This window comes from Notolabrus celidotus, chromosome 12 (assembly GCF_009762535.1).
Source record: "Notolabrus celidotus isolate fNotCel1 chromosome 12, fNotCel1.pri, whole genome shotgun sequence".
NCBI classification, from domain to species: Eukaryota; Metazoa; Chordata; class Actinopteri; order Labriformes; family Labridae; genus Notolabrus; species Notolabrus celidotus.
The window spans coordinates 16,920,939-16,948,842 of NC_048283.1; the positions used below are offsets into that span (position 1 = coordinate 16,920,939).

General features: G+C 39.1%; 1 protein-coding gene across 1 annotated transcript; it reads left to right on the forward strand.

Annotated features, from left to right (window-relative positions):
* The first annotated feature begins 345 nt into the window (after positions 1 to 345).
* Positions 346 to 27,442, forward strand: epb41l4b (erythrocyte membrane protein band 4.1 like 4B). The gene is given in 23 exon segments (XM_034698421.1): positions 346 to 1,285; positions 3,822 to 3,926; positions 4,012 to 4,054; positions 4,597 to 4,675; positions 4,951 to 4,995; positions 8,772 to 8,824; positions 11,235 to 11,355; positions 12,042 to 12,129; positions 12,204 to 12,296; positions 15,327 to 15,395; positions 15,481 to 15,650; positions 17,374 to 17,483; positions 18,188 to 18,218; positions 18,477 to 18,510; positions 18,655 to 18,758; positions 20,734 to 20,876; positions 22,780 to 22,901; positions 23,000 to 23,113; positions 23,197 to 23,252; positions 23,347 to 23,499; positions 23,654 to 23,774; positions 24,045 to 24,178; positions 26,386 to 27,442. Coding segments are annotated over 23 exon segments (2,331 nt in total). The 5' UTR covers positions 346 to 1,006; the 3' UTR covers positions 26,450 to 27,442.
* The last annotated feature ends 462 nt before the right edge of the window (positions 27,443 to 27,904 follow it).

The window sequence follows — 27,904 nt, forward strand, 5'->3', positions numbered from 1 at the left end:
CATTTACAGTCCTTAGCTTTTTCTAAACATTAGAATTGAAACAAATCCAAAAAGGACTAATGTGTAGCCTAAATAATAAATATTGTCTATTAAATTGACTTAGATGACACTTTTAAATGGCCTATTTCAATGAGTTGTTGGGGCGGTTGTGTGTGTGGAGGGCAGATAAACAGATTGACAGATTGACAGATTGACATAGTAATCATCATTCGGGGACCTCCAGGAAACACTTTATTGACTCTTGGGGCACCTTGGACCCACCCCGGGAACCACTTTCTCCTTGATGAGGTATTCCCACGCCAGACGGACCCATGACAGACAGGTGGCGCTGGTTGTCTGGCTCTAATGGGTCGGTGTGTCGGGAGGAACAGAAGTTTGTTCTGCGCTGTGTTTTTACGCAGGCGCAGATCACTCTGTTTGCCCAGTTTCGCTGGTTGACTTTTACCTGTGAGGTAGTCTAGTTTCGGTTCGCCTGTGTGGATAAGCAACAACAACCACCAGGGTCCGACCCAGTCCAGAGGTGTCAACACTTTCCTCGACCCTCCCCGGACCCGTGTGATTCTGGAGCCCCCACTGCGGAGCGTCGGACGGGAATTCTCCGGGATTTTAGAGTCTGTGCGCAACAGCGAGCAGAGCAGGAGGCAGGTGCACGGGAGCGGACAGGACAGGGGGAGGAGGAGGGCTGGTTGTATTTCCGTAACACAGTCCTGTCGTCCACACCCGGCCGGATGATTGTAAATCAACTGGTTGGCTCTTCGGTGGTCGATCTGTGTTAGTTTCATTAGTATGCGGCCGGGGTGCCCCCTCTGCAGCCGACATCCAGCCTGAGGAGCGATCGGCAGCCCTGAAGTCTCCTCCGTGCCTGCTAAGTGACTCCTCGCCCCGTGGAGGACGAGGAGGAGAAGGAGGCGGCACCAGCAAAAGCAGGACCCCGGCTGCACGGGTTGTTGTGTGGAGCACTTTACACGGACGCGACGCGGACCTCTTCGCCTTGTGGATCGGGAAGATGATGGGCTTTCTGCGCCGGACGTTCAGCCGCCGCTCCCGGAGCCGCTTCCAGACGAGAGAGAGGGACGAACTGGATGGGAAAGGGGGAGGAGAAGGGGGGGGAGGAGGGGTGACCGGGAACCCCCTGCTGCTGGCCCATCAGCAGCAGGTCGTCCACGCACCTGCTGTGGTCAGCGGGGGGGCGTCGGTCCACATCCCAGCGGCAGGGACCGCGAGGACCACCATCACCTGCCGCGTCCTGCTGCTGGACGGCTCGGATGTCAATGTGGATTTGCCTGTGAGTGCGCTGTAGCCTGTCCGGTGTGTTTACAGTGGCTGTCAGTGTGTAAACAGTTCATGGAGCAGGACTATAGGTGGTAGCCTATAGGTCAATGTATGTAAAACTGCGGCCCAGGCCCCCTTTAGGGACATTGCAGAGGTTCCTGATGGTCCCATGGAAAAAAGAAGAAAGGGACCACTGCTGCTGAGATTTAGTTGGCTATGATTTATCCAATTACGCCAGGAGTCAATCTGCTTGCTCCTAATTTATGTTCAGCTTTTCAAGTGCAAAATGAAAGAAGGCAGCGTGCATACGAACAGCTCAATGTAATTGAAGCAAAAGTTGAATTGATCACATCTTGAATAGAAAGGTAAAACTGAGTCATTTTCCCTCCAATTTCCCACTTAAAAGCAGAAATAAATGAACAGCAGCAGAGACTAGATTTTGCATCCAAATTCCCAAAACATATTGGTTCACGTTTCTGAAGGGTGAGAATTTTTAAGCTTTTCTCAGTTTAACTTGAATTTTTTTTTTTTCAAGGGTGCTATACAATGAATAAATAATCAATCATGCTGATCATTAAGTTGGACCTTATGTCTTAGATCAGCAACGTGTGCTGAAATGCTTCTGTCAGCAAGGATAAGTTCCCAAAGTTTCACCGCCTAGTACCCTAGTAGTCTATTTTGCATGAGTGTTTGTTGGTGAGTGTGCCTCTGAGCGTACAGTAAGAGGTGCAGCTCCAGATGGTGTTATGATCAGCCAATCCATCACATTACTTCCCCATCCTGACTGCAGGGAAATCTAAGTCCAGACCTGAAGCTGCCCCCTCGTGTTCTGCTCTCCCACAGCATCTCCCTCTCACTTTCTTCTTCTCGCTGTTTTCCTGTATCTGATCCTCCGCCAGCAATCTCTCCCTCCTTCCACTCTTAATCTTCTTTCACATCCCCTCTGTCGTGCTCCCCTTGCATGTCATCATACTCTTTCACACTCCTCGTCCTTTTCTTCTGTCTTCTTCTCCTTTTTTCTCCTTCATCCATCTCCCTCTGTCTTCCTCTATTCCCTGACTCCCAAATCTGATTTTCCACTGTGGGGACTCTGTGTCACAGACGAGCGCCACGAGTGTGCGAGGGGGGCAGGTGGGCTGATGAGCGAGTGTGTGGGCATTCATGCGTAAGTGGCTCCTCATAAAGATGTTTTCATTTCAAAGGTTGTCTATGTGTCACCGAAGCTGTAGCCTTCATGCGTCACCTCCAGTCCGAGGGAATAGTGTAGAAAGAGTGTCTCAAACCTACCTACAGGGAGGTTAAAGCAATAATACACAGCCACTGCTTCCTCTGAGGTGTTACCATTTCAATAATGAAATGACAAAGGGCTTGTCAAGCTGGCTGGCTTAGTCACAGGTGTGTAGGAACAAGTTTGTTCATGTCAGGTGCACTGAACAGAGCTGAAACTTGCCTATTAAAGCTCATTAGTCTGTCACTTCAGGCTGAGTGAAGCCAAAACAAAAGAAAGAAAACAGGGACAGTAATATATCCACTGTCTGTATGTGATACTGGCTATGATTTCAGTCAGCCTGCTGCAGAATAAGCAAGAGCGTTCTGGTGATTTGTTGTTTCTGTCCCCCGCCCCTTAATACCCCTGATTTCCTCACACATTCGTACACACACCAGGAAGTTTAGATGGGTTATCAGGATCCAAAGTACAAGGTTGTTATCTTTCTACACACCCACTGTTTGTTATGTGGGTCAAACTGGAGAGAGTTCTTCTCGCAGGGTGATGAGAAAGATCTGCCTGTGTCTGGAGTTTGAGACACAACACTGCTGCAGTAGTTGAGTGTATGTGCAGTAAATCATGTGTGTTATTGTCAGAGGCTTTAATGAGGGTCTTTGCCTTGCAGGGTTTGCTGATATGATGGACAGCCGGTCTGCTTCTAATTTGTTTTCATGCTTAAATTGGGAATTGGAATGGCAAATCCAGAATCCTCCGGACTACTTTAAAGACCTGGTTAATCAACACAAGGGAAGGTCAATCCAGATCTACAGTCCTCGAGTCTGACTAATATGTGACTTTTGAGACTGATACTGACACAGAATAATAATCATCTAGAGCTGATACAGCTGCTGATATTGTGACTTTAGGTACTTCAGATATTTTCTTAGTGGGTTTTTGCAACAAAATGACTATACAAAGATACCCAAAGACTTGTTTCTTCAAAACATTAAGGAAAAAATGAAAGAAAATGTAAGATATTAAACACTTTTAACCAATACTACTGCTCCAATTCATCTAGTAATGCTCTGCTATATGTGCTACAGATGGTTCTGAGAAATCTCTGGAGTTTAGGGTGCTTTTCTGACAATATCTGAAACAACCAAAACATTTTTTCTGAATCACACATTTTGGAAATTGAGTTTTCATATCAACTAATATCTGAATGGGCCCATATCGGTGTGCTAAGATGCAACTGATACATCTATCAGGCTACCCTAGCGGAGGAACTTTTAATAATCTCAAATTAAGCTGTAACTTTTGTATTTTCTTTGATCTTTTGCAGAGTAAATCCAAAGGCCAGGACCTTTTTGATCAGATCATGTATCACATAGATCTGGTTGAGACAGACTACTTTGGATTGCAGTACATGGACACAGAACAAGTCTCAGTGAGTAACAAGCTCTTTGTGCTATAATAGCAGACAAAACTCTAACATGCCTCATCATCACCTTGTTTTTTTGTATCTTTTTCAGCACTGGCTGGATATGTCCAAGTTTATAAAGAAACAGATCCGAGGTAAGCTCATTTTGCCTGTTTTCTAATTAGGGCTACTTGTGTTGTGTTGTTGTGTTGTGTTGTGTTGTGTTGTGCGTGTGAGCAGGAAAATGTGCAGTGTACTGTATGTGCATGTAGAAGCAGGTGAGTGGGGAGCAGGTGCTGCATTATCCGTTGTTGACATGGTGATTAACACGAGCATTAGGAGCCGTACCCTTGTTTGTTCACCAGCCCCTAACGGAGAAGAATAGATGAATTAATATTGTACTTGTCTGCTGCATCGTGTTTCAATGAGTAGAGCTCATGATTGATGTTGAAGTAAAACAGGAAAGAGGCATGAGAGTAAGTTGAGTGGAAATACTGGTGAGTAAAGATTTATGGCCTCACAGGCAGTGACAAATGTTAAAAGATGCAGTCAGATAAAGTGGATTAAAATTATCACATTTATGAAAATTTAATTAAATGGATTTTGAAAACAGTCTACCTATTTTTTTTTCTTCATCCTGCCATCGTGTCTCACACACTTTTATCTACCCTTTATTCCCCGTCTCTGTTCCTCTTAGATGGGCCTCCATACAGACTGTTCTTCAGAGTGAAATTTTACTCTTCAGAGCCAAATAACCTGCGTGAGGAATTTACAAGGTAAAAATTTCAAACACACACACACACACACACACACACACACACACACACACACACACACAGAGTACAACACACGCTGTTTTCTCAGGAGCCCTGTGTCGAGGTCCGAGGGGGGATATGGGGCTAATTACTTTGCTGCTGTGGGCAGATTCAAATCAAGGCTAAACGGACAGAGACTTGTTAAAACAAATTATGTGTCAGGGATAAGGATAGACCAGGGATACTTCAATTGATTTATGTTCTGCCTCTCACTATTCTTTTTTTTAAACCAACAGGTATCTGTTTGTGTTGCAACTTCGACAAGATATTCTCTCTGGCAAGTAAGTTCCTCTATGCTGTTAAGTCACATTACACTGACATGAACTACTGTGAAGTGTAACCACAGACACATGTGTATGTTAAGGAAGGGGGAGAGTTAGACTTTTTGACTGGGGTGGCTCAACGGAGGCACCGACTTTCTAAATGTGCGCACACACAAATGAAGAACAATTATTTACTTTCCTTATCCACTTATCATATCTACTTTTACCACTAACCCTAACGTATCACAGATGTTACATTCCTGTGTATAGTTTTTAACTTTACAGTTTTGCCGCAGAGTGGCATATTAAAATCTTCTAAGCTTGATAATTAAGGACATAACAGGAAGATGTTTGTCCAAAGTCACAAGTTTACACACTAACGAAAGAAAATGTGCTTCATTGAAATACCAAGAGAACTACAAGGAGCCTAAAAAAATCAAATAGCCAATTGTAGTTTGGGGTTTTGGCTGCCACCCGGGTAGGCCAATCAAAATTCAAAAGGACCCAGGTCACTCCTGGCAGCAGAGAAAAGTTTGATATTATTTGAAAAAATAACTATTGATAGATACTAGGGGACTATGGGGCGCCGTTTGTAAAGTTGTGCACACTGAAAATAACAGCAACATTTCTCCACATTTAGCTCCAAAACGTCATAAAAATGTGGGGTGAATTTTTAAAAGTGATTTTTTTTAAATCACATTTAGAGGAATATTTGTGATCTTCTTCACATTTAATTTTGTTGAGAAAAATATATTAAGTTAAAATTTTGTTAAATCCAAATGCTAAATATAAATATAAATGTTAAATATAAGTCTAAATGTTAAATATAAATACAAATGTTAAATATAAATATGAATGTTTAATGTTTAATATAAATATAAATGTTAAATGTTGAATATAAATCTAAACGCTAAATATAAATATAAATGTTAAATGTTAAATATAAATATAAATACTAAATGTTAAATATAAATATAAATGTTAAATATAAGTCTAAATGTTAAATATAAATACAAATGTTAAATATAGATATAAATGTTAAATGTTTAATATAAATATAAATGTTAAATGTTGAATATAAATATAAACGCTAAATATAAATGTTAAATGTTAAATATAAATATAAATACTAAATGTTAAATATAAATACAAATGTTAAATATAAATATAAATGTTAAATGTTTAATATAAATATAAATGTTAAATGTTGAATATAAATCTAAACGCTAAATATAAATATAAATGTTAAATGTTAAATATAAATATAAATGCTAAATGTTAAATATAAATGTTAAATATAAATGCTAAATATAAATGTTGAATATAAATCTAAATGTTTAAAATAAATCCTAATATTAGATATAGATTTAAAAATACATATAAATGTTAAATATAAATTTAAATGTTAAATATAAATTTAAATGTTAAATATAAATGTTAAATATAAATGTTTAATATAAATATAAATGTTAGATATAAATATACATTTTAAATGTTGCTCTGCGATCTTTAATATTTAGCTGATATGCAAATTAAAACTGCCGCATATCAGCTAAATATTTAGAATCGCGGAGCAACATTTATATTTATCGTTGAACATTTATATTTATATTTAACATTTATATTTATTTTTAACATTTATATTTAACATTTAACATTTAGATTTAGCATTAAGATTTAACAAAGATTTTAACTTAATATGTTTCTTACAACAAAATTACATGTGAAGATCACTAATATTCCTCTAAATGTGATTAAAAAAAATCACTTTTAAAAATTCACCCCACATTTTTATGACGTTTTGGAGCTAAATGTGGAGAAATGTTGCTGTTAATTTCAGTGTGCACAACTTTACAAACGGCGCCCCTTAGGAGACCTGTTAAGTGTAGTGGTTAAATTGCACACCCCATGGACCCAGGCTATTGTCAGGGGTTGGACTATTGTCAGGCCCTTTGCCTCATTTAATTTCCCACTCTCCCCTCTCAGCTTCCATACTATTCTGTGTTCCTGGTGGTCATGTATCTGACTTTGACTCGACTTGGGGTTACTGAGTATTGTCTTAAGATAAGCTAACAGATTGCTAGCTTAGTGGCGAGAAATTAGAGGGGTGTCAACCCTTCAATAAATATCAAAGGTGAGAATGGATGGATCAGACAGAAGAGATGAACGTAGGAAGAGGAGGAAGTGATCCATTTCAGCAGGTCAGGTGCATTGACGGCCTCGTAGGAGTTGTGTCACCTGAGCTAATAATAAGTCAGAGACGGTACATGGAAAGGGGAGAAATATGATAGTTATGCTGGGTATGAATACAGATGAAATTGAGATAATGCAGTCAGGCAGCTACATGGATAAATGAAAAAGGATGAATACTGTTAAAGAAGGGCTGAGGTTTTGACCAATCATAACACTTCTGGACCTCATGAGCAAGTCATATCATTCCTTATTGATCGAGATAGCAAAACATTTATTCGTCCATGCAAAAAAGAAATGAGGAAAAATGCTGAAGATTGTTTTATCCTCCCGTTTCATAAAACTCAACGTGTTATAAGGGATTAAAGTCAAGTTGTCAGAGTGTCTGCACTCATCTATTTTTGATCTCTTAAGCTCTAAATGCATTGTGTGCATCCAAACATCCCTCAGACCTAGAGACCTTTGTTTAAACACAATTTCTAACAATGCTAAACTACACCATGAGTTTCACGCTAACATATAAAACAAAGTATAACACATAGAAAATGAAGACTTTCACAAGTAGATGAAGAGCTGTAGACAAACAAAGCAGTGCCTCCAGGCTTTAAATACTTCACTGTGTTACTAAAGTTAAAATGACATCAAACAGAATACTATTTAGGATGTTTTCAGCCCGTAACATTTACAGAAATATATTAAAAGGGAGAATAAAAAAAACTGTCTGGCTATAAAAGTTAAATTGCATGAATATTAAACGAGTTGTTCTTCAGGGCATTTTGACCTCATTATTGAGGGGGAAAGGAAGATGAAGACACGTTGACTGCTCAGTGGAGTAAAAGTAAATAACTGTAATAATTTCTGATAAGACTTGTGAAAGTGAATACATAAACAGAATTAAATACAGAAATGTAAAACTCTGCACTTTGAAGATGCTAGGGATGTTTAAAGGGTTAAGATACGCTCCTTTAAAATCCATAAGCTTTGATCAACATGCTCAGATCTGACCTCAACTTAACTGGAACAGAAAAAAAGAAACATCCACTTCAATAAATGTCTGTCCTCGTGAGTGTGAAACAAGTCATCCCTTTGGTTCTGTAGATTAAGTGTGATAAACACACCTACCTGAGGTCGTTTCACACAGGTCACCCACATTCGAGTTTTGGGGACTTCTGTAGTGTGAAACCTGATTTTCATGCACACAAACACAAACCAGCATGCACAAACACACACACACACACACACACACACACACACACACACACACACACACACACACACACACAACCACACACACTCAGACAGAGTGTTACCCCTCTCTCTCCTCCCGGCTCTATCTGGGCCACGGATCCCCTGAGTCCAACTCTATTATAAAGCTCAAGATCAGGAACAGGAGAGGGCTGCTTATTTTAGGAAAAAGGTTGCTCCTCTCCTCCTTGACACACACACACACACACACACACACACACACACACACACACACACACACACACACACACACACACACACACACACACACACGTGCATACACACAGAGGCTACTTTAATGTCTTTCCAACACATTTATGAATGCAGCCCACCACCTGTGTCTCTTTCCCTTTGATCAGGTTGAAATGTCCGTATGATGTCTCAGTGGAGCTTGGGGCATACTGTTTACAAAGTAAGTAGACTTCACACACTCATTTATATTTACTGATTGCAATTTGTTTTTCCTAATGCCCATAAATCATGCATTTTTCACATCACTATGAGCTGTTCTCAAAAGTATTTTGTTACAATTTTGATGCCTTGGGAGGCTATTTATCAACATTCATTCTACTGGGATGTAATTTCAACATGCAGATTTAAAAATGGGAACTTCTCCTTTTATGAATCTGATTATTTATTTAGAGGTAAATTTAACATTTAGTGGTAAAGCAGTTTTGAACAGGGACTTGTCTCAATCCTTATTTGCAAAGAATTCTCAAGAGTCGTTAGGTTGTGTCGGATGAAGCATGATTTACGGCACGCTGCTGAATCAGGTTTCATTTACAGATTCAGGAAATTGATGGACAGTTTAAAGGAAGCAGGATGTGATTTCTTATCAGAAAACACCACTAACCTGTGTATGGGACTAGATCAGCAAAGAGATAGCCGGTACTGCTTTGTCCAAGATTGACCCAAATGTAAATTCCCCACAGTAGGATTGACAACTATTAGAGAGCAAATGATGCCTTACAGAATTAATTACTGCATGTGACCTTGTACTCAGCCTCTGGGACATCAACTGTTTTATCAGTGTTGTGATTTATGATCACATACACCGTGTTCCAAATTATTATGCAAGTTGCATTTTTGTTAATATTTTAAAACTATCTCAACAGTCGTTTTCAAATTTGTCAAGAAGTCAGATAGTGAATATATTTCTTCAACTGTGTGGTTAAAATGATGCTTTTCAGCTGTATATTTAAATAAATGCAGAATCTGCAGAAATGAGTGTGCCAAATTATTATGCAAGTTGGTGATAAGAGCATATAACTTGTGAAAATTAAAAATTAAGCACCATTTTTAATGTTCTATTGATTGAAAATATTAATATTCACTACAACTGTATTCAAACTTCAACAAAAACAACAGTTTTCTTTACATTTGTATACAAAATAAAAATGTTAATGTCTTTAAACATTTCAAATCTAAAGTGTTCCTCTAATGTCCAATATAACCTCCTTTTCTAACAGTGAGGGTCAGAGGTCACTGGTAAACTGATATAGTGAGGTTTCTGATGACTTCTCTGCTAACTCTGTGTGCTGTACCTTGTATGGCTTTCCAAAGATGCTCTTTTGAGCTGTATTTCTTGCCATTACTGTAATTTATCTTCTTTATTATTCAAAATTGTGCCTAGTTTTTAATTTTCACAAGTTATATGCTGTTATCACCAACTTGCATAATAATTTGGCACGCTCATTTCCACAGATTCTGCATTTATTTGAAAATACAGCCAACATACTTTGAAAAGCATCATTTTAACCACACAGATGAAGAAATATATTCACTATCTGACTTCTTGGCAAATTTGAAAACGACTGTTGACATAGTTTTTAAAATATTCACAAAAAATGCAACTTGCATAATGATTTGGAACACGGTGTAATGTGGTACAACTTTAAAGGCACACTATGAAACTTACATAGGCCTCGATGGCAACAGGTGACAAGTGTTGGATCATTGTAAATGATAGTGTGACTGTAGGTCATGTGAAATGAGTCAGGCTGTCCAAGTGTTTCCACAATGTAAAGCACAATGAAATACAATACAATGTGAAAAAGGTACAAGACAAGAAAAATACAGTATGATATGATAGAATGCAATCTGATTCAATATGCTGCAGTATGATAGGATACAATAGGATAGGATGCAATACTGTATGGTACGGTACGGTATGATTGGATAAGTTAGGATATAGATTTAGTTGCTTCCACAGTCATATTAACAAATAAATACAACAGAAAAACAGCAATCCACATATAAACTGAGAAGCAAACAATATACTAATAACAGCCATTAATAACATGTGATACACATTTACCATATTGATAGGATTGATAGGAACACTGTGACACTTATGTAAAACTCATAAGGCTACATTATTTTAGTTTCGATTGACCTCGGCACATGTGAATTTTCAACAGATCAGTTTGTAATGCAGGATTCTGTATCGCCTGCCAGTTGGTAGTTCTTACTGAGAGTGGAGGCTGTGAGATGTGTCAGACAACACTTGAACTTGCCTGAGTGCAGACTGCTCATATATTGACTGGAAGGAGAGGGTTTCATTCCTCCCCATAACCTTTATGACAATCTGAACCAGATGAGCAAGCTTGCATCTGAACTGCAGAGACTTTTCTGCAGTACTATTCTGACTTATCATACCTGTGGACCCTCTTCAACCTAGCCTGATCTTTTGATCCACCCAGCATGTTTAGTTTGCAAACATTGGCCACCAGTTTGTTGCATTAATTCATGATGCATTGTTATTGCAGTTTAGCTGTTGCTTGTCTTCATTGCTTTTTCTACATGTCTTTTCCCTTGTAAAGGTGAGTTGGGAGACTGTGACCCCTTGGAGCACTCTCCTGTCCTGGTGTCCGAGTTCCGCTTCTCTCCCAAACAGAGCGAGGCCATGGAGGCAGACATCTTCAGCAGGTGGATAGATCTCAGGTGAGTTTGATGGTTTTCGTGACTTCAGTGTCTTTTGCTTAACATTTCAAATTGAAGAAATTGTACCACTAAAACCCCAGGCACATAAACATGTGGACTTGTATATTTGGTGGGGGCACAGCAGCGATTTTACCTGCGCAGGTTGGTCTCCTCTGTGGTTAAACTATAGGAAAAAAAAAGCAGAACACATTCAGGAAAGCAAGTCATTCTGCTGCTGACTTCCCACGCCAGCGTGCCCCCTGATGAGGGCGTCTACATTTCACTCTCCCTCCCTTCTCGCCTCCTCCGCCTCAGCCCCGTTCTCACTGGGCTGTATGAAGGATTAAGGGACTAATCCCTGGAGGGTCTTGATTGATTCGGAGCAGTATTTAACCCAGCTGCAGTCTGACTGCTCCCATCTCGGATTAGATTACATACACATATGTTGTGCTTCACCGGGCTGACTGAGCCACACAAGGACGCACCCACGCTGAGTTCACCGTCATCCGTGCACACAAGAAGTCTGAGTCAGTCAGGGAAGGTTAAACACTCAGCATGTACCTTAGAGATGACACCTATGACCAGCAGAGATCATGAAATGTCGTTATGGATACATGTCTTTGTCACAGTGTCAGAGGCGAGGTGGTGGAGGGAGTGATGTTTGGGTTGTGAAAACTCATCATGGTGTGTTGTTTTAAAATCCACAGGGGACAAAGCCCGTCTCAAGCCGAGATCTCCTTCCTCAACAAGTGCAAGTGGCTGGAGCTGTACGGAGTGGATATGCACTTTGTTAAGGTGTGTTTGTATGTTTCATTATCTGAAGTCTCACAGGTGTGTTTGAGAACTAAAGGTGTGTGTTGTCTTTTCAGGGCAAAGATGGGGGAGAATACGCACTAGGCCTCACTCCCACCGGCATCTTAGTGTTTGAAGGCTCCAACAAAATCGGCCTCTTCTTTTGGTAAGTGTACTGAATGCAGAGGTTTGTTTAATTAGATCTAAACAAACCTGGACGACTTTATGCTCCAATGAGAATGAGCAAAGGGTTAGTTGACTCAGCATATTAATTCCTTTTCTTTAAAAAAAAAAGGAAGCTAGTGAAAGAGTTGCAAATATTGATTTACGTTCACAGATACCAAAAATGTAAAAATATTAAACACAAAAAAACACCTGTAACATTAACATCAAGCTTGTGGGTACCGTGCATCATGAGGGAGAGGAATTACAATTTGAGAAAGGCTTTTATTTGATTAACATGTTTTTATCTCACACAATATAAGATGAGTCATTAAAATTTTTTAGCTTTTGAGGAAGTAAAACAACTTTAAAACATCTCTCAGTTCAACAACAAGACAGGTTTATGTTGTAGTTGAGTATAGGGGGACAATCTGCTTTAAGACATACGATACAAAGACAAAAACACACACATTACATTTTGATTTCAAAGGACAACAAACCAATGGTGTTAGAAAATGTATTTTCACACTTCAGTGTTGAGACATTTTATTTGAAAAGATAACTCATTGGGCCCCACCACTGCAGCCCAAACCAACCTTGCACAAATATATAACCAAGCTATAACCACATCTCAGTACAGAGAGATGCATTAACAGCTCAAAATAATTAATAAACCATAAATAACTACAGAGGGCCAATGGGGAATTTCTTCAGCAACATCTGCATCAAAGCAGAAGTGTCAAAAGTATTCACATTCGTTACTCAGGTGGGAGTATAAATACTAGGGTTTTAAAAACTTCTGTGGAAGTTGAAGTATCAACTCAAGCTTTTTACTCAAGTAAAAGTGTAAAAGAACTGGTTTCAAAACTACTTAAAGTATAAAAGTAAAAGTAATGTAAGGGGAAAAAATGCCATTAAGGACAAAAGCTTAGGCTGCACCACAGGGGCCTATAGTGCACTATCCCACCTCCCAAAAAAACATGTTTCTAAAGGCCATAATGACTATAATGTTATATTAATATGTTAATATTGAAATATTTGGGTTGCCCCTGTTTCAGACGCGTTCATGCCCATTGAAAATGAACGCATTTTCATACAATGCAAATACATTAAAGAACCATATATGTGTTCTACTGAGCATTAACGTGTTTCATGGAGTAGAAGATATGATGACTAGTTGCCTATAAGTATTGTAATGGTGCAAAAAGTCAAACTTCACAGGCTTGTTATCAGTAGCCTTTATAGGAATGTCACTGTACATAAATGTGTTTTTTTTAAAAAGATGACAAGCCAAAATGAAATAAGAGTAACAAGGCTATTTTTCAAATGTAAGGAGTAGAAAGGACAGATAATTGCGTGAAAATGTAAGGAGTAGAAGTAAAAAGTTGGCTAAAAAATAATTACTCCAGTAAAGTGTAGATACCCAAAATTTCTACTTAAGTACAGTAACGAGGTATTTGTACTTCTTTACTTGACACCTCTGCATCATAGCCATGTTAATTCATTCAGAAGAACTTATTTGCTAATTGAGCTGGGTTGAGTTAGCCCTCAGAAAGAGACCTTGCGTCTTTTCAGAATAGAGTTAATTTTGAGTTTAATTTCTCCAGCCAATATTAATTTACTTTTCACAGTAACAGCTCAGAGAGAAAAAAATGCAAACAAAAACTATTCTTAAATTTCAGGCCTGTTGATGTCCCTCTTTCCTTTGGGGCCCTGGGTAGTCAATCTCACTTCTCCCCCACTGCAATGCCCATTATTATACAACGTGTTGACCAAACGGCAACCTCCGGTCGAAAAATATGAGTCCAATACGGAAGTGTTATAAACTGCAGTTCATGGAGGATCTGCTTGAGGCTGGCCCTGGAAGTACCGGAAACCACATACACACCAATTCAAAAAAGACGATCTTTACAGCAGAAATAAACATGTTAACAGCCTGGTACAAAAGACAAGTGTAGTCTGGATAGCTCATTTCTCGATCCGCACACACTGTAGGGGGGGTGAATTTTTTCTAACGCAGCAATTTTGAAGATATTGAGATTACGAGTCTTCCAATGAGAGGCACAGCTGGCTTGATTGACAGGTGGGAACACTGTAGCTGTTGGCTAGGAGGCTCAAAGCCCACCTCATTGGCCTCAAAACAGCACTTCAGAAACAGATAGGTGACGTCACAGATACTACGTCCATATTTTATACAGTCTATGGTGTGGACAGATGATGATCAACGATAAGCACTTAATCTCAGAGTCTTTGTAACATTTAACTCTTAATAAAACACACATTGTTGGTTGGTCTGGATCCTGACTTTCCCATGTTACACCAGAAGAAAAAGCTAGAAAATTGTTTTACTTTTTACTTCGGATCATTTTTTGGCTTTTAATGCCTGTATCAAAAAGACAGGACAGTGATAGAGTAAGGAACAGAAAAAAGAGAGTGAAGGATGACAAAGAACTACAAGAACCCTGCCCTCGCACCAGACTCCGCACTATGGAGAGACCGGGCTTTTTCCTCCGCTGCCCCGTGACTGTGGAATGCTCTTCCCGACCACCTGAGAGCACCACAGACCATCGACTCTTTTAAAAAGGGACTAAAAAAGTTTCTGTATCAGAGGGCATTTCCCTAGTTTTTATTTCCCTGGTTTTATCCATAGTTGTTATCTGACCTTCCCTGCTGCTTTTACTTGTTTTTATTCAACAGTGTCTTTAACAATTTTTTATTCTTACTGCCCTTTTATTATGCCCTGTAGCACTTAGAGATTTTTTCCAAATGTAAAGTGCGTGATAAATGAAATATATTATTATTATTATTATTATTAGAACTTAACCATACAGCCTTAAACAGCTGACTTTTGGTTTTGAAGTTCAAGAGAGAAAAAGTCTGTTAAAATGTGTCACAAAGTAAAGATAAAAAAATCAAAAAATATATTTTGAAATAGTAATAATATTTAAAAGTAATATAGTTTTAAAATATCATCTCATCTTAACAACCAGCTTGTATAACACTCAGGTACTAATGTATAGTCCTCGATTTGTTTTCAGGCCCAAATCACTCGGCTGGACTTTAAAAAGAGTCGGCTCACGTTGGTCGTGGTGGAGGATGATGAACAGGTTTGTTCTGCCCTCAAACTCATCCCAGCATATAAAATCACACACAAACACATCAGGTGGCTAACTGGCTGTTTTGACCACACAGGGTCGGGAACAGGAGCACACGTTTGTGTTCCAGCTGGCCAGCGCCAAGAGCTGCAAACACCTGTGGAAGTGTGCTGTGGAGGGCCATGCCTTCTTCCGGCTACGTCAACCAACCACGGGGAAAGCAGGCCGCAGTGACTTCACGCGGCTCGGGTCCCGCTTCAGGTTCAGGTATAGCACTTTTTCCTGTTTTTGAATAATCTTTTTTGGGGGGCTTTGTGTGCCTTGATTGAGAGAACAGAACAGTGGATGGAGTCACTGTTGAGCTGAAGCAGCGCCCCAGAGGTAGAGCACATTCACAGAGTCACTCTCCATTCAGTGTAAAGTGCGTTATTAAGTGCTGAAACTTCACTGAGGAAAAATAACAAAAGTGAAATCACTCAGGTAGACAGGGCCATGACTGATACCTACACAGGGGGGAAAGTGTGTCACATAAAACAGAGTCTTTGTATCTATGGCTACAGTGTATCTATGGTTACATGGATCTGTTCCTATGGCGACTAAAATATCCCCTTCATATTGTTTGTTTACTTCTGATGATTATCAGAGACGGTCAAAGAAACTCACACACATGACAGGCTCTCCTGTCTTTTGTCAGAGCAACTGAGACAGCAAGTGTCTAAAGCAGAAATGGGGACACCTGTAGAATGTGGTGTCAAAAATATTTAAAACAACACAGCGGGATCAATTTGATATATATATATATATATATATATATATTTTTTTGTAATTTAAATTTTAATGTTTTCCCTTGATTTTATTTATTTTACTCGTCTTTGTCACAGATTTATCACTCTATAATAGTCAGAACAAAGTGTTTGCATCCCTCTGTAAGATTATTATAGCTTCATTTTTTTTATTATACTTTATTTTTATTTGTTTTCATTTTAGAAAACAATTATAGTATAATACGTGAACACACATGAACGTTTTCAGGGAAATTTCTAGTATGTGAGTCCTCCCTCTTAGTCACTTTGAAACAGTTCAGTTATTTGTTGTTCTCACTTTCCATGTATGTGGTCCATTTCCTCCAGTTCTTGTCGTGGGTATGTCCTCTGAGCTTTAGTTGGTACGTCAGCTTTTCCATTACATAGATATCCTGAATGATTTCAAACCAGTGCTCTTTCTTCAGGGGTTCCTCTTTGTACCAGCTTCTGGTCATAGCTTTTTCACTGGCTATGAGGGAAATTTTAATCAAATACCTGTCCTTTCCTTGAACAGTCTCTTCAATGTTTCCCAAGTACATGACAACACAACTTTTTGGAATCTCATAACCTGAAATGTCCCTTATAGTCTTATTTACAAAATTCCATTACAATGGTTTTATCTTAGAGCAGTTCCAGAAAACATGTGAGTGGTTGGCCTCTAGGCCACCACAGAGCCTCCAGCATAGCTGAGGTGTTTACAGCTTCATTTTTACATGAACGATGTTCTCACCCATGTGTTTTTTGTACATTTAACTTTTTTTTTTTTTAAGTTATATTTTGGGCTTTTTGCCTGTATTTGATAGGACAGCTGAAGAGAGACAGGAAATGTAGGGAGTAGAGAGTGGGGGAAGACATGCAGGAAATGGTCGACCAGCCGGGAATTGAGCCGGCGACCCCTGCGACGAGGACTGTAGCCTCTGTATGTGGGGCGCTTAGACCGCTAGGCCACCAGTGTCCCACATTTTCACTCTTTTTTTTTACCTATTGGGTCAAACATAAAGTCAGACTTAATGCAGAGGAATGTATTTTTATTAGTTAAAGTAAGAGTCAATTGTTTTGGCTGTAGTTTCTCACCAACAATTTCAAAACCAATGTTCTGAAAGTTATCAGTTTCTTCAAACCCCCCTGACTGTATTGTAGCGGCAGTTTTAATAACTCTATTTTCTCTTCATGTGTTTCTTTTTTAGTGGTAAGACAGAGTATCAGGCCACTCATGGAGGCCGACTGAGGAGAGCAAGCACGTTTGAGAGAAGGCCAAGCAAGAGATATCCCTCCCGCACACAGTCACTGGGCAAAGGTGAGTCTTATCAGCACACTGTTAACAGCACCTGTGCCCTCCTGAGTGCACCTGGGCGTGTTAGCATGACGTTCACATACTGTTGAAATTGATTGCACCTTAGAACACATTCAATTTGCAATGCAAAGACTATTGAACATGATATTTGACCAGGAAATGTAAAGTTGTATCTGGTAGAATTGACTGTCTTTTCAAGCAGTTTTTAAATCTAAAAATATCTGTAATTAAGTGATAGTTCAGCAGGATAAGGTTCAGACAAATTTAAAAGCTGTATTTCTTTATAATGAAAAAGATCCTTTTTGTTCCACTTAAGTGTCACCTTTCTGCTTTGTCAAAAGCACCTGCAGCACTCTCCACTCCTCCACACTTCCCTCCCTCTGTGAGCCACAGCAGCTTCACAGGCTCACAAGCCTCTGTCTCTCCATAATCTATTATACATGAATGACCAAGTGCAGCCTGAACACTGTATTTACTTCAGGGCTGTCAGTGTTGACGAGCATACACCTTTTATTTGTCGGATGGTTTGTTTTTGAGCCCCGCAATAAAAAAAATGAATGAAGATACGAGTGCCCATGAAAAGTCCAAACTGAGAGATAGATTTATACTACATAACCCTTTGCAAAAGCAGATAAATTAAGATAAAGTGACAGATAGATTTCCATTTTCTGCTTGTCTCTAATTGATATTGTGTCTTGCTCTGTCAGTTTCCATTTCTCCTGCCAAGCCTCATATCAGGTAAAAACAATTTTCACTTCATTTGTTTGATCAGATTTTTTAGTTTGATAATTTGTAAATGAAAAAACAGTGAAATGTTTTGTACTAGTTGATCTCCAACTCAAATAAAAAGATAGGAATGAAAAAGTCCTACATAGTCTGATACTGACCATTGAAATAGCCCTAGAAGGGAATAGTCACAGAAAAAGCTCAACAAAGTAATTGTTGTCATTTATTCTTTTTGACCTGCTATCACTGATTATTCTCATTCTTTTCCAGCTCTCACGCCAGCCCTGATCCCAGCCTTCATCCAGTGAGTGACCTCAGATAACCCTCAGACACAGACACACACATAGACATACATGCACACACACACGCAGCTGCTGATCTGGCTCCAGCCTTGTGACAACATTTAATTTCAGCGTCCTTCAAATCCGTCTTGTCTCCTCCCCTCCAGTACCAGCACAACATCCCTATTGGCCACGAGCCGTGGCACTCACCCCACCCCGCTCTTACACCTCCAGTGTACCTGCAGCCCTCCGGACACACACCGTCACACAGGTAAGACAACCGACAGCATACTGGGTCTTTTGGTTTTAGACATCATCCAACGTTCCATTTTTGCTACACCTCATCATTTGTTGTGTCATGTCACTCATAATCCTCATGTGTGTCTTGTCTGCCTCCATTGCATGTGTGCGTGTGTTGGATCGTCATCTCCCTGTCATGTTCAGGCCTACTGTCGAGGCAGCTGGTCCCATGTCCAGTCATCCTCCTGTCCCTGAACGAACCAGCGGCGCCTTCCCAGGATCCATCAGTGTGGTTTACAGGGATAAGGTCATGACCGCACTCTGACCTCTGTTTGAGTTTTCACACCCAGACTCTTTACTCTGAGACTTATCACAGACTGATGTCCCAAAGGTGGAAGCTCTTCTGATGGACTCCAAAGAGGAAAAATGCTGTGCTCTCATTGTCCTAATTACCTCCGTCATCCCCCATGTGTAACATCTGCTCATGTGTTTCAGTGTACACCTTCATAACATGTTCCAAAAACTGCCTTTCATCGCTTCACGGGAGGTCCAGAGAGCGTTAAAGGGCAACGCAAAGGGGGAGATGTAGGTCAAAGATACTGCAAGAGCTAGGGACAGAAACATCACAATAGTCTGAATCAGAAGGATGTTAGTTTCGTAGTTTTCCTCTGTGATTCAGCTTGGCATGGATGCAAAGCTGATTGAAGCAATTAAGAATCTCTGAGCCCAGTGTGTCTCTTATAAGTTGGGCCAAAAAATGCACTCCTTCTCGGGGTCATTACTCAGTCTTAACTTAACACATTTAGATAGAGAGTGCCTTCCCTTTGCAGGTTCATTATAATTAGTTCCTCATGTCTTGTTAAATAAACCTCACAAAAGTGCTCAGAAATTGATAAAAAATTGCACCATGCAACTGCAGAATCTGCCTCAGAATTATCATATTTTGTTTTTCTTCTTTAACCTACAAGCTGGAAATATTTATCTGTTCATTCATAATATGTAAAATACAAATCGAGCTTCTAATGGTTTATTGGGCGTATTGTGACTGACAATGTACCAAAATGTAAACAAACTAAGACTAAATGAGGGAGCTCAAGTTGTAGCCCACAGCTTCGATACCAAGGACTCACAAAACCTTACAGTCAACTCTTTGTGCTCTTGTGTGCTCAGATATTTTATTTTGACCTCAATCAGTCTCCTATTTCCTTTATTCCACAAACACAGACACTCTCCTCTGTTCCTCTATAAACAGATACACAGAGTCAGACTGATATTATCTATAAGACAACACTGTAAGAAAAATGAAACAAAGATTAAGTTTGGTTGCTCTCATTGTTTAAATGAACACTCTTCTGTCATCATAGTTGTGGATTTAGTTCCTTTGTATGTTTACTTCTCTGACAGCTAATTTATCCAAATCACTTTAATCTGGGTGAGATGAAGTGATGCAAATGTGAGTGAAGTTCTTCTCAGCAGGTGGAAGGGATATAGTGTGTGCTGGTTTAGGGATTAAGCTGCTTTAAGATATATAGCATATCGTTAAGTGTGAAATCAAAGCATAAACTAGAATCCTGCAAATGTGGTGTTGTGCTTTGAAAAGTTTGGATTTTGAGTGAACATGGTTATGGTTATTGTAATCAACTGTTTACAGAAAATGTGGCCAATTTGTTTTATGTCTTTGTGTGTTGCCTTTTATTCTTTAACTCTTACTTGAATCACACTCTGCTTAGGGATGTTGCCATTTTGCTTTGTAAATAAACAAAAAGTTTATCAATGCAAAAATGTTTAAAGATCTGTCCTTTGCCCCATAACTTAAGCCCACTCTTACAGTTGCATGGTAATTGTTGAAGAAAAATGCCCCAAAACCCAGAGTCATTAGTTAACATTATTAGAAGCCAGGGAATGATGATTTAATGAGAACATCATGGTGTGTCGAGATGACGAGGGTGCTGTTTTAATGGCCTTGTTGTTCAGGGGAGTTTGTTTTGATTGCATATCATCTTCAGTTTCCCTTTGAGCGGTCCTGCTTCAGACCACCAGTTCAGCATTGAAGAGAATGAGACTTCGTATTCCGGCAAGTTCCACCACCATCACCGACGCCACACACACAGCCAGGAAATGCTCTGCCACACGCACACACACAAGAATAGTGAGTATGCTCAGTGTCTGTCTACTGATTTCTAATATAAATGCACACCATATAACCCACCACCTATTCTTTACCTCATAAAGAAAGACTATATTTACTCAGGCTCTCATATACACTCTGAAACAGGTTTACCAAAGTGTACACAAGCTAACTTCAGGACTAATGTCTGATATAGATACCTCTGGTGGATATCTGTCAGACCTGTGTTCTCTTCATCATGAAGTGTCTGCAATATGTTTATTACCTAATTATTTTTCTTTTCTGTGCTGCAGCGAAGTCTCAATACCACCTAGAGGGGAATTCTCATGATTAAAAGGCTGCAACTTGAGATAAATACAGATGATTAGTATACCTGAGTCTACCTGAAGCCACAAATTAACTTGAGATCAACTCAAGTAGATACTCAGAAAATGTAAGCTTATACCCTGTGGTATTTTTACCCTGCCATGCAGATAGTTTTAGTTTTATTCAGGCAAACTTTTAATGCAGTATTTGACCATAAGCATTACACAGTGAATATCATGATTAAACATTTTGTTGCTGAAATTCTATCATTTTCTTAAGTGGATGTAAATGTACAATCTATAAAAATGAAGCTAACAAACATCTCAATCACCTTCATTGTAGATCTGACCAGTGGTGGACAGTAACAGAGTAAAATTACTTGAGTACCGTACTTAAGTACATTTTTTGAGTATATGTACTTTACTTGAGTATTATTTTTTGGGGACACTTATCACTTTTACTCCACTACATTCAGAAGACAATTATTGTACTTTTTACTCCACTACATTTCTATCAATGCTCTAGTTACTCACTACTTTTGCTTTGAAGTCAGCTCATGAATTTCCTTCTCTTTTCTGAAATCTGATCCCTAAGACAGTAAAATGTGTTTGTGTAGTTCTGTTTGTCTCAGTGGTTTAGTCATACCTGTATATCGTGCGTCTCCACAGCTGAACGTGGAGCAAACACAGAACATGTTTCACTCAGATCAGGCAGTTCATTCAGAGGTGTTAATGATGGCTATAATTCTCTACCTGAGCACCCATCTCCATAACTTCAGCCCCTGTTAGAGGTTTTTGAAATGAAGAATGATACGTAGCGTTTGAAATGTTCTCCCTGTTTCCCACTCTGCCCAAACATACAAACATTCAGTGTCCAACCTGAGAAAGCGTGTTGAGCCACGTAACATTTGTTTCCAGATGAACATTTCAAACTAAGTTGTCTGTGCTTGGAGTAACTTAGTTTCTGTTTTTATTCCATGGTATAGTTTTTAGAGATTTCAGGTAATGTTTCTAAATAAACATAATGTAACAGAATGTACTACTATGTATTCTTGACTGCACTCATGCTTTGTGAAAATACAAAGTTTTGAGATTTTTTAAGAAGTACTTTGAATACTTAAGTATTTTTAAAAGGAAGTACTTCAGTACTTTAACTCAAGTAATATTTTGACTGAACAGCTTTCACTTGTATTGGAGTAATATTTGACCTGGAGTATCTATACTTTGACTGAAGTAATGAAGCTGTGTACTTTGTCCACCGCTGGATCTGACCTCATACCACAAAGGTTCATAGGGAAAAACACCTTTTGGATTGTATTGATCCACACATTTTTTCAGTCTGAACTGCTTTGTTTATTTTGTTTATGCACAAAAGTGATTGTAAACATGTGCTTGTGTTGGTGTAAATCAGCGATATAACGCATTAATACAGTTCACAGTTTAGACACTTGCATTGCCTTTCCTCCAACATTGAACCCACCAGATTGGTAAACAGCTGTTACCAAAATATCCATGTCCTTTTGTGCCAAAGAAAAATTAAGAAAATGTCCATAAATAGTGCTGCTACATGAATTCAAATGTTGCCTATCTTTCTCCGTAAACAATTGTGTGTGTGTCAGAGCGTCGAGCCCCTCCCTGCCCTGCAGATGGGTTGGACATCTCTCAGTCTCTGCTCAAGGCTCTGGAGTCAGATAGTGATTCTGCCCCCTGGCCCTCACTGCATATCAACATGGACAACAAGGTCAAAGACTTTTCCCACATGCTTGTTTTCCCACATTGCTCACAATAAGGACTTGCCCCAGTTTCTTAACCTTCTTTTCTCTTCTGTTCTGCTGCCAGGGAGAGGAGAAGCAGCTGTCGGAAAAGTCTTTGCACCCTCCTGCGTCTCCAGCGATACACCCTGACCATGTTAAGTGTAACATCCTTAAGGCCCAGATGGAGGCAGCCTTCAGGGTGAGTACCAAACTTTCACCTCAATTTCTGATACTTGTGCAGTGTAACTAACAGCAGTGTCCTTTTTCTCCTCCATGATGAAGAAGGAAGCTCCAACAACGCCTAGAGGGAAGAACTCAAACCAGACCTTCAATGAAAGGCCAGTTCCTTCATCCTTTCTACACTTTCAGACTCAGTTCTCTGCACATGCTTGTTAAGACTTAAAATCCCCTTTTTAAAACTCTGGTCTTCAGGTATCAAAGCTCCTCCCAAGACTCAGCTGCATCCAGTCTGACAGCAGACAAAACGCCACATCGCCAAGACCGGAATCTGACGACAGACTCTCTGCAGTCCAAATCCAACACAAGCACCACCCGCAGAAAACGACTGGTCAGACAGTTCAGCTTGTGAGTCCACATCAGCTATGATTACTGAGCTCTAAGGGGGAAATTGCACTCCTGAAATAGATAATTCATGCTAAACAAATGCAAACTCCTCTCTGACATTTTGCACAGAACAATCTGCAGGTGTGTAAATCTCTCTGATTTTAATGCTCATCAGTAACCATGAAGATGAGGATAATCTCCCAGAAGCACTTGCAGCCATCTCTTCCCAGAGTACAATGAAGTCAGGATCTACAAGCTCACTGGACAAACAGATACAGCCATCCATATATCCACAGGTAGCATGTACACACTCTTACACATGCACACACAATACAGTAAATAATGCATGTTTGTTTGATGCATAACACAACACTTTTGTGGCATTAGTTAAGCCTCTAAGCATCACCTGTAGCTACACAAAAGGGATGTGTGTGTGTGTGTGTGTGTGTGTGTGTGTGTGTGTGTGTGTGTGTGTGTGTGTGTGTGTGTGTGTGTGTGGGTGTGTGTGTGTGTGTGTGTGTGTGTGGGTGTGGGTGTGTGTGTGTATACACTGATGTGTATTCCAGGTGGATAATATGCCAGCCCTGGAGCTGGGTGGTCCATGCTGTCCCTCTCCTTCGCCCTCTCCCCACCTCTCTCCTTCTTACTATCGTAGCTCCATCCCTCACCTGGTCCCTTACCTTGCTGCACATAATGACAGGTAACATGGCTTACACTCCAAACGTTCACCCTGGTCACTCTTACCTTTGCTTAAGCTTTCCTCTAATAGTCTTGCTAACTTCTTGAAACAACTAAGAACGATTGTTGGGAATCCTGTGTATAGATGCAAAAACATAAAAGTGATATACTGAATCTTATGTTATTTAATGATCTACCTATCAGATTATAAATGTGTATATGGAATTTCTGTTTTAATTCCCAATAAATTCATTAACCCTCCTGTTATGTTGGGGGTCCAATTGACCCTTTTTACAATCTATTTTAGACAATATATGCCTTCCAAACCAGCTAAATGCAGCAAATCTGGGCAGCATGTGGCGTGTCGTGTTCATTTATCAACACCACCTCTTAAAAAATAAAACAATTCAAGTTGTAAAATAAAATAAACAAAAATCTATGTCATGTAAAACTATTGTATTTATATTTAGGGCTTTCCAATGTACATTAAAAAAAAGTTTTAACATGAATTTTAATGAAAAGCGAGTGAGTTATCCTCATTGAACCATGATCTGAGAGAATTAAAGAAGACTAATGGACTAAATCTTGATTTAAATGGTTAGTAATGGATTTAAAAATTAGATTAAAAAAATGTTTATTGGGATTTTTTGGGGTTCTTCTGACACTTTTGGATAATTGAATATGCCCCGGGTCAAATTGACCCAGGAATATTATTGCTAAACGAACATAACAGGAGGGTTAAGAAGTCTTCAAATTAAAATGTAAATGATCAAATCTGAAAAGCTGGAACACTCAAGTTTTCAGCATTTTTGCTTTACAAAAATGACTATAACAATTCAACAGTTAAATGAAAATTAATCATCCTCTTGTTTTCAACGGTTGCTGAAACTTACACAAAACTAACTGCATAGCAAACTAAAATCTTTTGGTTAAAACCTTTACGTTTAAATCTTTGTTTTTACCCTAAATTACATAATTATTTTACAAAATAAGACAACATTGTTTACAAGATGTATAGGACAACAGCTAGCTTCTTTGTGAATCTTCACTGGATATTGTATAGCGCCACCTTTAAACAATGTGACAGTTTAGCACAAAGATAACACATGTTTTGAAAGTTGGCCAAAAAATAAGTTGAAAACAAAATATGACCATCCAATATTTTTTATTAGTCCGTTATAATATTGTGTCATTTGGGTTGAAATGGCCATTTGTTCATTTGTTAGAACTAGAGAACTGAAATAAACACCAGCTTAAAAATGTACACTTAAGCTAGCAGTTTGGCTAGCAATGGCTAAGATTGATCTACCCTTTGTTTCCTATCTCCTGTAAAGGTCGACACTTCAACACCCAGGAGAGTGAGTTTGTGATAGCACAATAGTAAGGCAGTGATTAAATGTACTTATTATTTTCAAAATGAACACACGAATCCTGCTCAAAGCTTCCAAGCCTAGCTTAGCACAGTAGCTGTAGCAGCCATGTGACCCCTCCTGATATGTTGCGGGTCAAATTGACCCAATTTAAAGTTCCAAAATCTGAAAAAAAAAATGTTTCAAGTGTTTTTTTAGAAACAAGCTGGCAGCCATTGGGGCAGTGTGGGACAAGTGGAGCAAAATCTGGAAAGCATGTGACAGAAGAGGTATCTCGGGTTAATTTATCAACATCACTACATAAAAAAAAAAAAAAAATTTTTTTAAAATACACTAAACAAAAATCTAAGTCATGTAAAACTATTGTATTTATATTTAGGTCTTTCCATTGTACATTCAAAAAAGTTTAAACGTGAATTTTCATGAAAAATTAGTGAGTTATCCTCATTGAGCAATGAGCGTGAGAATTAAAGAACACCATTGCACTGAATGTTGATTTAAATGGTTAGTAATGGAGTTAATAATGAGATAAAAAAAATGTTCTGACACTTTATATCATTAAATATGCACTGGATCAAGTTGACCAAGGAACTTTATTGCTGTCCCTAAGAAACAAATATAACAGGAGGGTTAAAGAATTTTACAGTTTACTTAATTAATGACAGTTTGATAACTAAAATAGCATATTAATGCAAAGTCTAAAAAACAATGTTTATCTGCTCCCCAGTTTGTCCAGCTTCAGCATTTTTCCTCATACTTTTGCAACTGTTGAACAGTTTAATTTTTTTTCAAAACAGCAGAGTTTTATCTATCAGAAACCAACAGGTATAACAATGGAAACATCATTCTGTGTTCACAGTGGAGAGGAGATGAGGTTGGACAGAGAGAAGATACTCAGAGCCCTCCTGATGACGGAGCTCTGAGCCATTGATCCTGGACTCCTGTGTCATCTTTACCCGCCACAGAGTTGACCTTCAGTTAAATGAGGAGGCAGAAGACCCCAAAGTTTTTGGGTCAAATCAACATTTGTATATTTGCATAAATCCCTCAGCAGCTATAGATATATATTTGCACAAAGGTAATTGTTATATTTGCTTAATTGTTATTTCAGAAGGACATTTCTTTATATTCAAACTAAAACTGTTAAAACTACAAGTGAGATTAAACAAATTGGACTCACTGGCTAACTGACGATCTCACACAATACACATAAGCTACAGATGTGACTGGTGCTGCCTGCATGACAAATATAAACATGATGAGACCTTTATCTGATTTGCTTTGGGTTATGAATAATGAATCAATTTTATCAACACTGTGTCTATGCTGAAGCCTAAACGGTTTCCAGACAGCGACTGTTCAAGCATTGATCTCTTCACTTTCAGAAAAAGAGGCTGAACTGAAACTGTGCACTTTCAAGTCAGTGTATTCAAAATGTAAATAGCAATGTTAGTAATAAGCAGAACAAACAGCTTCCTTGTATTACAGTTCCTTTTTTGAGATGCCTAAACCTTTACAGCATCTGAGTTTTTAAGAAACTGAACAGTTTCAAATTAAGTGATTTTACTCTGTATAGCTGCAGTCTCAATCCAGCCACTAGGAGGAGACAGATCTGCCGTGACAGCTCACCTGAAAACATACATGTGGTGTTGACAGACCAAGGATCCTTTTTGCTATTTTTTTACAAACAATTTCAAATTTCCTCACAAGTCAGATGCAAAAGTGATCTCAGAAGTCATGTTTTTTGGAAATTTATAACAGGTTTAGTCATAACCCTGCTGCTTTAACAGCTTTAGTTCAGCTCTTGTTTTGCCACACCCACATCTGAAGCAGCATGTGTTTTGCTGCTGTTCTGTGTTGATTGTGATGTTCCTACCGTCGGATGGATCATAATAAAGGCCACATCATCAGTTTGACAACTGTAGGAGCATCTTTGGTTTCTGCACTGACATGGTAATGTGGATCAGCCTCGCCCTGCGTGCCTGAGTGATAAGTGTGTGTGTAGGCCTTACCCACCCAGTGAGGGAATGTAACTATAAAGGATATAACCAAGTTATCTGCGTCTACACACCTCTCAGGTACAGTGTGGTGAGTCAGCCTGTAATTGCCTTTCTGTTCTGTTCCTCAGTGAACACCTTGACTTTAGATAATTCATCTTCAAGACAAAGTGCAGAGGCAAAGGCCTCTGTGGGGATGACATGTTCGAAGCTAGAAAAATGTATGAGGACATCAACAGAGATCATTTTGTGAGGGATTTCAAAACACAACTCATCACTCCTGCTTTAAGGGTTCATACATAAGAGACTAGTTTGGAGGGATCTGAAAATCTAGATTGCACAACCCTCCAACATTCTTCTCCTGCTGATTTTCAACTTACC